Source organism: Ursus americanus, chromosome 36, assembly GCF_024610735.1.
Source record: "Ursus americanus isolate L20-20 chromosome 36, mUrsAme1.1.p, whole genome shotgun sequence".
NCBI classification, from domain to species: domain Eukaryota; kingdom Metazoa; phylum Chordata; class Mammalia; order Carnivora; family Ursidae; genus Ursus; species Ursus americanus.
The window spans coordinates 4192574-4205040 of record NC_142162.1 but is presented as its reverse complement, the minus strand read 5'-3'; the positions used below and the strand labels follow the sequence as shown (position 1 = coordinate 4205040).

The following is a 12467-nucleotide window of genomic DNA, read 5'->3' as shown; positions in this document are numbered from 1 at the left end:
TCCTCATCTGCCTATACTCTGTTTTAAGCATAAAGGTCTCCTAAAAAATATTAAATTCCATCTTTTGAAAGATTTTGCAATAATATACTGTATTAGGGACAGCAAGATTACGTTTGCATCATAAAATTCAACTATAGTAAAAGAATAATAGAGGGTGATGAATGTTTTGAAAGTACTTAAAATTCAGTTCTATGGGAAAATCACCTGACTTCTCTTTGACTAAAACCCTGCTCAGCCTGGAGAGATAGGGAACTATAATACTACTTTATTTATTTATTTTTTTAAAAGATTTTATTTATTTATTCGACAGAGATAGAGACAGCCAGTGAGAGAGGGAACACAAACAGGGGGAGTGGGAGAGGAAGAAGCAGGCCCACAGCGGAGGAGCCTGACGTGGGGCTCGATCCCATAACGCCGGGATCACGCCCTGAGCTGAAGGCAGATGCTTAACCGCTGTGCCACCCAGGCGCCCTATAATACTACTTTAAATTCGTATAGCACTTTGCCCTACATAGAGTGCTTTCTTTTAATTATCACCTTAATCCTATAAAGTAGGCATTATCATCCTTATGTATTACAGAAAGATTGAGAAGTTAAGTGACTTGCCCAAGGAGTTACAGGCGAAGTGGCAGAGCTGGGGTGCTAACCCAGGTTTTCTGTGTCAAAATCCAACGCCTTTCTGCTATTCCGGATGCTAAGTCTTGGGATTCACCGAGAAAAAGTAATTCATGCAGCAACTACAACAGCATGTGTTGTGTTTAGGAAATAATATCAGTAACCCCCCAAACAGCAGTATTTTACCAAGTGTATTCCTCACGACTAAAACTGTTCTGATTCTTATGCGTGTATGTTTGATGAAGTAGGTCAACTCTTCTGGTGTAGGATCAGGTGTTCCAAGGTATTTTTTTGGTTGAGGACGGAAATCTACATAATTGAAATGTCAAAGAACAGGGGGGAAAATGTAGAAATTATGTAGTATTTGAGTATTCGTTTCTAACTACCACTTTACCACTGATGTGTGTGTGTAAAGCATGTAAACCATACGTGTTTGCTTCTTTATTAAAAGAAGCATTTGGGAAGGTCTTCACACTTTTCAGCTGACAACGGTTATTCAAATGTGAAATATTATTACAGTATTCAGGAGTTAGGAGTTAAGTTTAATGGGTTACTTTTTCACATTTAGGGGAAAAATCTATGACTATATTTTAAAACTCCATATGGTAATTACATTTGTTTGAGAGCCTATTAACTGCTTCAAATATAATTTTCATCAACATAAAATGAACACAACTCCAAACCAAAATGTCCATTTTCAGCCAGTCCAGTAGAAGATTTCTTATTAAAATTATAGATTCTCTTCATTGGTTGCTGCCCTGAGAATTCAAAAACTTCAGTCTTCTTTTTGTAAGCTGATAGCTGAGTTCTAAAGGAAAGCCTCCTTCTTAAGAACAACCAGAATTCAAAGAAATTCAAAGCTATTCATTTTGGTGAATTGCAACCTGTCATCAATAACTATTTATTGAATGTCCACAGGGTGCCTGGGCATTGAAGTGGCAAGTGACTTATTTGCATTATTCAGAGGATTTCTAAGGGGAGTCTGAAGATTTGCAGAAGTCTTTAAAGATGCAAAGTGGTATGTGCTTCTATAATTTGAACTGCCCCTACCAGGGATGAATTGACTAGTCTGGGTTTCAGAGCTCTAGGGATTTCTAGCACTCAGAGCCGACTTTTGTAAGCTAAGACCCCATTGGGTGCCAAGCGACAGGAGGACTGGTGGTAAGAACATGGCCCCCCGGGGGCTTCTGGACAAGTCAAGCCCTCAACGGGGTCAACTAGGGCTGACTTCGGCAATGGCGGCCCTGACCCGCCCCCACCTCCACCCCATCCCTCCCCCCTAGCCCTCCACTCCCACCCCCCACACCAGGCTCACACCCTCTCCCAGTCTCCCAGCTCCGACCGGTTCTCGCGAGATCCGGGCAACTGAGCGCTCGGGGCCTTTTCAAATCGGGATCCGTTACCGCTTTCCCGGCCGCCGCCATTGTAGCGCTCGGAGCCCCTAAGCGCAGGCGGCGGAGGCGGAGGCGGAGGCAGCGGTAGCGGGATGGCGGACGCCGACAAGCCCGAGGTGCTCGGGGCCGCTGGCGACGACAGTCCGCATCAGCAGCCCGTGGAGCAGCCGGGCGAGCCGCGGCGAGAACCGCATCCGCCGGAGCCGGAGAAGCAGCCGCCGCAGCACAGCAGCAGCTCCAATGGCGTTAAAATGTATTGTCTTTTTCTCCGGGGACTGGGGCGAGGTGGGGGGCGGGGAGTCGGCCTGCGGGGGGTCGAAGCCAGCCTGGGCCTCGGTGAGGGATAACCGCCCCCGAGCGTGGGCGGCGGGAGGAGCAGGTGCAAGCCGGGCCGCTCCTCAGGCCTTACCCTCCCGCCCCGTACCTGGGGAGCCGGGGTACGAGCCCCGGGCCGACGCCCCTCCCCTGTTTCCAACCCGAGACTGCGGGTCACCCATTCTAACCCAGACTTCAGCTGGAGAACCTTTGAGCAAAGCTCCGCAGCCGCCACGGTCTGCAGGAAAATGGTCCCCCTTTTAAAGCCCAGGACTGTAGTTAGTGTTCATCACTAGGGAGTAACTAGGGATGACATCATCGGACATTTCCTCTGAACTACCGAGAACGTATTTAAAAGGAATATTATTCCCCCATCTCCCGGCCTCATTCTGAGCTTTATAAGTTCAGTGTTTATTGTTGCTTTCCAAAGTATATATTAATTTCTGAACTGATATATACCAAGAGGAAGTTTAATAGTGTGCTGTGAGCCTGAATCCATTGTGTTGTTCCTGAATTGACAAGAGGTTATTCTGAAAGGGAAATGCGCGTGGTGCCTTGCTCCCTCCTACTGCCGTCCCCGCAAATGTTTTTAAGTCATGCAGGTTATTTTTGAAGAACTCATCGTGTGATGGTTTGTTCTGAATTTTGGTAAATTGGTAAAATAATATATTTTTTTAATCGAAGAAAGCCCGCTACTTTTAAGATTGCCCCAGTCATCAGTGCTTATAAAGAATTTAGTTAACTCGAATCCATAATTTCTAGTTATCAGAAAATATGCTCCCCATTGTTCTCGTTATGTAGGGGATATGAATCAGGCATTCTTTTGCATGTGCCCAGCTCTTTAAACTTGGAGTTGAAAGTATGTTAATAATTTAGCCAAAACATCCTTTTCCTTCTCTCAGTTATGCTTCAGAGTAGAAAGCAGTGAACATATGGTCACACTAAAGTAGGAAAGAGAAATGTACTTTTCTTTTGTATAAAATGTTCGAAGCAGTAGGGTAAGATCGGACTAGTTTGTGTAGGGGTTGAGTGCCGAGAAGGTAGTTCTCCCAGCTCAGTTCGACACTCTTGTTCTGGGTTGGCTTTGAATAGCGTCAGTTGCATCTTCTAAGCAGGATAGAGGTGCCGGGTGTAAGAGATTCGACCTCGGTGGAATTTGTTCTTAGGTGCAGAGTTGTGCACCTCGGTAACTGAGCTGCTGGAAGGTGAGCACTTTTCTACCATGCCTGCCAAAATGTTGGCTGTCTGGGATTTGGCATCATAAATTCGAATAAAAAGCATTGGAATGATAAACTTAAAATATGTGCTTTTTGTTTCTATCTAAACATGGACTTGCCACCCTTTTCTCCTGAACACAAAGTACAGCCTTGAATTACAGAGAGAAGCCCTACTATACTTGGGTATGATTAGTATAATAGTGTCAGTGCAGATAAAGCTGGCATCTAAACCTCCCAGATCTAAAAGTCTCTAATCCCTTTTAAAGTCTCAGTTTGGTTTACAGAAGAGGACAGAGATGGGAAGAGAATCTCTTTCACTTCTAATTGAAGATGAGAATATAAAGTGAAGAAGTTAAGAAATGTTACTAGGAAATACTCATGATTCTTTCATATTGCTTATAATTCATCTCTTGCCCTTCCTCTTTTCCAAAAAGTTGAGTAAAGATGCAAATTTACTCTCAGGGGTTTCTTGTACTGTCAATGCCATAAGAACCATTCAGTGGTCCAGCATGGGTCACTCATACTGAATAACTAGGGACATTTACCTGCATCAACCTAACAACCTTTTTTTTTGACTCTAAGAACCAACTGTAGTAGTTAATAATACAATGCATAACCCTTGAGTTGATTACCATATGTGTACTTAACAATCCAACACATAGCCCTTGAGTTGATTACCATACATTTTTAAGGATAAGAATTCACAGAGATTATAAAAATTACCAAATACTGCCATACATAGAAGTGAACAGTGTGCCACTTAACCAAGTTGAAATGACTTTTCTGAGGTTAATCCATAGTCATTGAGAATGGAGACCATTGTGTTTTATTTATCTTTGTATCGCCAAGGCCTTATACTTCAAAAGGCTCTGTAAATTTGTTTAAGAAATGCAGATGTGAACTTTTATGATCATGAAACTTATGCACAGAGGATTTCGTGGGCATGTTCACATCTTTTGACAAGAAATTAAAGATGTTTTCCTAGGTTTAGTCTTTTTGTTTATGCCAAAATGGTATACCAGCTCTCCTTAAGTGACTAGGAGGAAAAATAGCAGTATTGTTACAACCCTTTATTATTTCTGTGTGATTAAGTAACACCGTATATAGAGATTGAGAGTTACATTAGGGTATAAAATATTGTGTAAAATGTTAAGCATTAAAGCAAGGTGAAGTTTTAGTGGTTTTTTTTTTTATCATATTGCAAGTAAAGAATGGAACTGTGCTTAATTTTAGATCTCATCCTATAGCACTGTTTTTAAAATTATATTAAGACTGTGTTTCTTTATTTGATGTTGGATATTGGTTTTTCAGAAATTTATATTATAATTTGGATAGGCATAATTCCATCTTAAGAGCAGATAACATTTTCGTGACTTAAAATAGTCACAGTTTTTATTTCAAGTACATTAAGAAGGGGGGTTGTTTAAACGAATAGTTTGGGCATTATTACATGGAATTCTGGATATAGTGCCAATATTTGATATTATGTAGCATCGTTTCTCTAAGAGTTTTCACATGTATCTTAATCATCTATTCCATAATGTATTTACGGCATAAAAAGAGTTTAGGAATTGAATAATTACAGCTTAGTTTCTTAATAATCAGACCATATCTCTAGCTACAAAACTCATCTGCCTTCCATAGATAATTTATGTATTGTAGATAAACAGTGTAGCAGTATCTTTAATATGCCGCTAATTGGGGAAAACTTGAAGAAATTGCTTTCTCTGGTCATCGTTGGAATAAATATTTTAGAGAGGTATCCCACCCTACACAGTATCATTGCTTTTTAATGGAATTATCAAATTGTAAGTAAACACAACATTCATATAAAAATAGAAGAACATAGTATTTCAGAACTTTGCACAGTTTTCATAATTGGTTTCATCCGGGAAGAAAATAGGTAGGAGAAGGCGCATTGAGCTAGAGACTGTATAGATGTCTGCTTACCTGAACAGAGACTTAGTTATTTTAAAGACATTCATTGAATTCAGACTACTGTGTATATGGGTTTTGGGGGGATTAAAAAAAAGAGTTCTTGTATCTACTGTGCTTAGAAAACAGAGAAGAGGCCTCTGTACTTTTTGGCTGCTTCCTGCCATTTTCAGAAGTGGCACACTGTTCAGACAGGTAGGTATGTGGTGGAGTTGGACAGTTGTGAAGACCTCTTCTCGTCTGCGCCATTTCGGGTGAGAGAAGATGTTTGACAGTAAAGGCACCCCTGTCAAGGTGGCAAAGCAAGTTTGGCCCTTAATATCTCTTCCTTGATTTTAGCAGTTTTTCTGGCAGACGGCAGTACCGTCTGTGCTCAGATTAGGATGGGTTCTTAATTGACTGCTCATGCATTCAAAAATTAATATTTATTGAGTGACATGTTATACGCAGTCACAATGCTAGATGCTGCTCATACCAATGCAGATAGTTTTTGTTCTTATAGAGTTTTACATAGTATATTTATGGCTGTATTGTTACCTGCTCGGAAAAGTAGTGCCCAGAAAGTTCAGTATATCATGGAACAGATGACCACAATAAGTGTGTGTGGAGCACTACAGTGTATAGATTCCCACAATTGCTTGGCTTAGAAAATAAATTAGAGCCTGGATTATGAAGTCTGGTTTGTTGTTAGAATAATCCAGGAAGCTTTAAAAGATTTGGATTTCTGAATGTCATTCCCAGAGATTTCTGTTAGTATATATTTGTGGAAATTAATTTCTTTCTTTTCTTTTCTTTCCTTTTTTCTTTTCTCTTTTCTTTTTCTTTCTTTCTTTCTTTCTTTCTTTCTTTCTTTCTTTCTTTCTTTCTTTCTCTCTCTCTCTCTCTCTCTCTTTCTTTCTTTCTTTCTTTCTTTCTTCTCTCTTTTTTCTTTTTTTTATTTTTTTTAGAGAGGGGGAGAGAGAGAGCCGGGGTGGCGGGGCATGTGCAGAGGCAGAGGCAAAGAAAGATTCCTAAACAGGCTTCACACCCAGTGCGGAGCCGAAAGCAGGGCTCTGAGATCATGACCTGAGCCAAAATCAAGAGTCGGGTGCTTATCCAACTGAGCCACCTGGGCACCGCATGGAAAATTACTTTAAATGGAAGTTTTAATTAAATAGTTTTAGGTTCACTACAGTAATTAGTGATTTAAAAGAAACCTATTGTTACTTCGTCTGTAAAAAGAGATTACTTTTGAAAAGTAAATTGCATTTTTACAATATATACCCAGATTTTTATCTATAGGATTTACTTTAAGCATATATTTACATGTTATGGATGGTTGGTGGGTAGCATCATATAGTTGCACTGTGATTGCCGTCTTATAAATTAAATATTTTTCCAGTTAGGGTCTCATTAAAAAGTAGGTTTATAAAATTCTGATTTGTGTTGCCTTTAAGGACTGCTTCCCATCTCCACTCCATCTGACTTTCTAGGTAATAACTACCAGTAAAAATTGTATGATTCTATGAAGTACCCTATTCTAGTATATAGGTTAATACACAGAAAATATTGAGTATGAAAATATTAGAATACCTTACCAATTAATTACATTGTTCAAAATTGGGAATAGAAAAACATTTACAAGTCATATGGGAGTGTATGCATATATAGATAAATTAATGTAACTATGTATTTTAGTTACGTTTTTAAGCAAGAAGGAGAAAAGTTACATGAAGAAACTGTTAACCTTAAAGAGATGAACTTTTTTCAGGGTATCCTTTTGCAAATTAATTTTTTATACACTTCTGATTGAAGCTCGGAAAGTTAATGCTTCTTTAAAGAAGGCAGTTATATGTATTATAGGAATAAAATCACCCATTTTCCCCTCTTGTTAGGTTCTAAGAATATTTGTTAAGTAGTATGATAGGAGAAGCTGGGAGACTGTATGCTGCAGCTATTTAATATGGAAAAAAAGGAGGATTATTAAATGAGAAATTTGGTAAGATGCCCAAATCCTTGCTTTGAAATGGCACTGGGTAATTTCAAAGCAAGCAAGCTGACTCTCCAGCTGTTTTGCTAAGGTCTAACTTAGTGGAGAGTTTTGTGAAGTGAAGTGATAAATATAAAATATTTATGTAATGTAGGCTTCTATTATTAGAAACATGACTGAGATTTTCTTCTTGTTTTGTTAATTCATAGGGAGAATGATGAATCAGTCAAAGAAGATAAATCTGAATTAAAAGAAAAATCTTCAGGAAATAAGAAGGCCAATAGATTTCATCCTTATTCAAAAGACAAGAATTCAGGCACTGGAGAAAAGAAGGGTCCGAATCGAAACAGAGTTTTCATTAGCAACATCCCATATGACATGAAATGGCAAGCTATTAAAGATCTAATGAGAGAAAAAGGTAACCATCCTTGATAAACCCACTGTTGGATAATCTTCATGTAGAAGGGGGAGGGAACTAAGCAAATGTTTTTTATTCCCCTGAGCCACACAGACTCAAAAAATTGATTTTTGTTTATTTCTTGACACGAATTAATCTTTTCCTCCTCTTTCACTTGACACAATTTCATTACAAAGTCATATGGATAAATGAAGTTTTTTTTTTCCCATTTTAGTGGTATAGTAGTGAGCCAGCATATGCATGCCACCAAGAATTTTGTTAAAGTGATTGCTTTGTCTAGTTGAAGTTCTTACAGACTTTTAAAGGGCTATTGCATTAGTTAAGCAATACATTTAGCGTGTTAAAGTATGAATAATAAGGTCTGATTATTTTTTTCCAAAAGCTGTTTTGTTATTATCTTGGTGGAGTCTGGAATCTGGCTGTGGAGTTCATTTTGTTTGCATTGTCATGAATGCCATGATGCTGTCTCTGCAGTTCTATATTAAAATTGCGTTACTGCTGTTGCAGTTTTGTTTTTAGAATAACCTGAAAACCTTCATTTTATATACATGGTTGGTTTTGGGGAAAAATAATTTTAATATTTGCTCTTGTAAAAGTTAGTTTCGTTATCTCTTGAAAAATTGAGTTTCAACAGTCCTGCAAACTATGTACTTGGCTTTGAGGCTGATCTCTTCTAATAAATAAAAAAAATTTTTGCATTGGTGTATCTGTTGTAAGGTGACAACTATTTGATTGGTTTTATTCATTGACTTTATTTAGAAAGTGTGTGGCTTGCTGTGAAGCATGACTTGTAAATTTAGTTTACTGATGGCAAACATGATTGAAGACATTCAGGTAGAAAGTCACCTTAAAACAGCTGTTGTGTGTAGGCGACCAAAGTTATTTGAAAAGTGTTAATGTTGATGTTTTTAATATGATAGGCTAAGGGACCACTTGTATGTATATGTGCATTTGTTCACCAACTATATCATGCTGGCCAAAATATGATCTGTAGTATGAATTAGGTTAATATGGTTGTTAGGTTTTTTTTAGAGAATGTGGATGATGTACATTTCAGAAAATTAGTTAAATTTACATAGCCATTGATAGGAGGTATGCTGGTCTGGTTTTGATTGTTGGTGAATAATAGGTGCTTTTCTGTAGAGTTGTGCACAGGTGTGCAGTAAAGCAAGATACTGGTGTTTAAATGTATTGTTTCTTGGTATCTTCCTTTTGTATGTCTTATGTAGTTGGTGAGGTTACATACGTGGAGCTCTTTAAGGATGCGGAAGGAAAATCAAGGGTAAGTGCTGTGGGCAATAATCTGCTTGAGGTTTAAAAGTTCCTCAGCAGTTTACTTTTTTGTATAATATTTGTACCAGTTTTTGGAAACTTAAGTTTCATTTTGTTTTACTTTATTATGCAAGATTTGAGGCTTTATACTAGCAAGTCTGACACTTATCCAAACCAAACTAGCTGCCTGGAAGGGATGGGTTTCCAAAAGGGCATTCACTTTTCTAATGCTCTAAGGTAATGCTTCTTCTTAGCCAACAGATTTTAATATAGGATTTTTTTTTTGTTGTGTTTCGATGTCTTCAAGGATATTTTAAAAGTCACTGAATTGATAATATTCTCTAAGAGTTCTATGAGAGCCCATAGCTTAAAGGTGTTAATTCAGAATGTATGTTTGAAACTTACATCGAAGAACTTAATTTGGTAGCCTGTGAGACTACATAAGAGGCAGGACTCTGACCAATTGGTATGAATGACATTGATGATTAAATTGACATAGAAGGAATTGGTTGATAGTAGATTTTGATTTTTAGCAACAAGACAGCAATACACTGAAGAATACAATGGAAAGCTTTTAAAAGTGTTTATATTGCAAAACCAGTTGGTACATGAGAAAAGCTTTGTCATCACATTCAAATGGCACTTCAAACAGTAATAATGACAAATAATTATTTTAAAATGATTCTATGAATTTGTTTCTTTAGCATAGGTGATTTTTTATACTTAAACTGGATGCTATTAAATTGTGTGCAACCAGTTTTCTCTAATAGAGAACTTATTTAAAAATGAGATTATTTCCTATTTTGATTTTAATAAAATTGAAAGATTGCATACAATTTGTGCATCATACATCTTCTGAAAATATTCGTAACAATATAAGAATAGGTATGTTGAAACCTTCAATTATTTCCGTGAGTTACTTTTGATTGAATTTGTGCAATGACGTTACTTAGTTTTAACTTAAAGAAGAGTCCTCCAAAAGTAAATATTTGCTCCAAGATTGTTAAATGCTAGATTTTACTGTCTTAAATAGATAGATTTAAGCATTGACAGAAAATTTGTGGTCGCTTGCCTATTTTGTTCTGGAAGTGTAAAAGACAAAATGTAATTGTATTATTGATTGCTTTTAACGACTTAAATGTTAGAGTCTGCCGTTAACTTCGTCTACTAATCTAAAACTTTTTTTCTTTTGCATATATTGACAAATCTACCTGGATATAGGGTTGTGGGTAAGAATTTTTTTTTTAAGTATCTTAAGTCAAATTTAAACTTCTGATTGGGAAAAAGAAAACTTAGTAAATAAACATTTCCTATAAATTTTTTCCCCATTAAGTGTGGTTGAATTCAAAGATGAAGAATTTGTAAAGAAAGCACTAGAAACTATGAACAAATATGATCTTAGTGGAAGACCCCTGAATATTAAAGAGGTAAGATTTCTTATATTTGGAATAATTTAAACTTTTGAATATAAGGACATGTTTTCTTTGATTTTCATCTTTGGGGATGTATTTCTCAACTTTTTTTTAAGCATAGGTGCTTATCGAACAAAGCATTATGTAATTGATGATAGTTTTGCCTGTACATGGTTTCCTACTTGCCTTTAAGAAGTTTTCTGTGTTTGATTTGTTGCAAGTTATTATAAGCAGAGGTATATGATTAAAAAAGTTCAGATATTTAAAGATGGCAAACTTTAGGTGCTGACTTTATTTGGTATAGACATTTTCAATTTTTAGATTGTGTTGCTTAATTTGAGAAATAGGTATTTTTGTAGTTGATAATAAAAGGTTGCTTCATAATGCAAATACCTTATGGCTTTGAGTAAGATTGATACTCACTTTAAATTACAAGTACCCCGAAACTGTGCCAGATTACAGTTTAAGAAAACTTACGAATCTATTAGTGAAATTTGTATCTGGAACTTGGAAACCCCTAAAGTGGAGTATCCCCTTTGTATGGAACTGTAGCAGTATAAATCTGTTGAAAAAAAGAATGATTAGAAGATAGATAAAAAACTATTTACACCTAAGTGTAATTGACCTTGGTAACGATTAGCTTGAATAGAAGTCATTCTCATGTCTTCTTTTAGTCCATATTGTTACTCTTACCTGAATAGTTTGATCACAGACCAGTTACCTATATATTTTTGCCAAAGTTTGTATTAACAAATAATTGAGATGTACTTTAGGACCATGAAGAGTCTTCAGCAGCAAGGTTACAAGTTATTGGTAGTAGAGCATTACTGTCGGTCACAGTTTAATTTGGTATAGTAATGATTTGAGTGCCACCTCTCTCACTTTCTAACTCTGTGACAAGGCATGTTACTTATTCTCTAAACCTCAGTAATTATAATAGTACTGATAGTATTCACCTAATAGGGTTTTTATGAGGATTAAATGAGATAACATGGTAAAGAATTTAGGCTCTTTTATCAGATAGTCTGTGACTCAGGGCAAATTACTTACCTTTAATTACTTAACAAATTGCCTAATTCTAATGACTCTATTTCTTTGTTTCCTTATCACTAAAATGGGAATAATATTAGAAGCTATCTGATAGTTTTATAAAGACTCAAAGTTAATATATGTAAAGCATTTGATAAATGTTAGCTACTATGATTGCAATGTTATTATATAAAGCACTTAGCACAGTGCTCAAAATATTAAATCACTGCATAATAAATGTTAGCTGTAATAATGAATTGATTATTGTTCTTCCTGTCCAAGGTGGGAATTTAGTGGTAGTTGGTCTCTTGATCCTGAGTATGAGGTGATAATAGCTTAAAATTAAAGGCCACGCCACCAACAAATACAAGTATCCCAAATCCCTTTATTGGAGTCAGCTTCTGAATTCCTCTAATTCTGTTTGAGTCCGGGGGTTCTTTCATTCTTTGTTTCTGTGTTTCTTTTTCTTTTTTAATATTTTGACTGGGAAGTGGAGAATTAGTAGAGAAAGTTTAGACTGTTGCAGTCTATGCCAGCCATTTATGTGGTGGTTTTTATGCTAAAGGCCAAGCCCATGTTGTTTGTTTTATTTTAAGTTTTAGCACATCGTAGATCCTCAGTAATATTTCAGAGGCCCCTGGAGTTATCCAGATTGATGTAGGATACTTCCATTTTAAACTTTTTTAAGAGAGAAAAATAATCCAGTTTGGCCTAGCTAAATGAAGGGCTATTCTTCATTCAGTTAGCTTTTTCAGACTAATATCATAAAGGTCCCTTTTCTGGGAATACCTAATTTACAAATGGGTGGCTGAGCTCAGGGCTAAAACTACTAGTGAGAAAATACTAAGGAAAATATATTTCCAGTATTCCTTACAAGATACTAGAATTGCC

General features: G+C 36.7%; 1 protein-coding gene across 2 annotated transcripts in view; it reads left to right on the top strand.

The window, feature by feature from the left end:
* The first annotated feature begins 1997 nt into the window (after positions 1-1997).
* Positions 1998-12467, top strand: part of MYEF2 (myelin expression factor 2) — a 37867-nt gene continuing 27397 nt past the window's right edge. The window contains exons 1-5 of one of the 2 annotated variants that reach the window (XM_045812075.2): positions 1998-2262; positions 7655-7863; positions 9093-9145; positions 10357-10364; positions 10469-10562. In XM_045812075.2, the coding sequence (XP_045668031.2) occupies positions 2102-2262; positions 7655-7863; positions 9093-9145; positions 10357-10364; positions 10469-10562 (525 nt within the window). In that variant the 5' untranslated portion in view covers positions 1998-2101. The remainder of the gene's footprint in view (positions 2263-7654; positions 7864-9092; positions 9146-10356; positions 10365-10468; positions 10563-12467) is intronic. The other variant, XM_045812073.2, reaches the window with a different exon arrangement.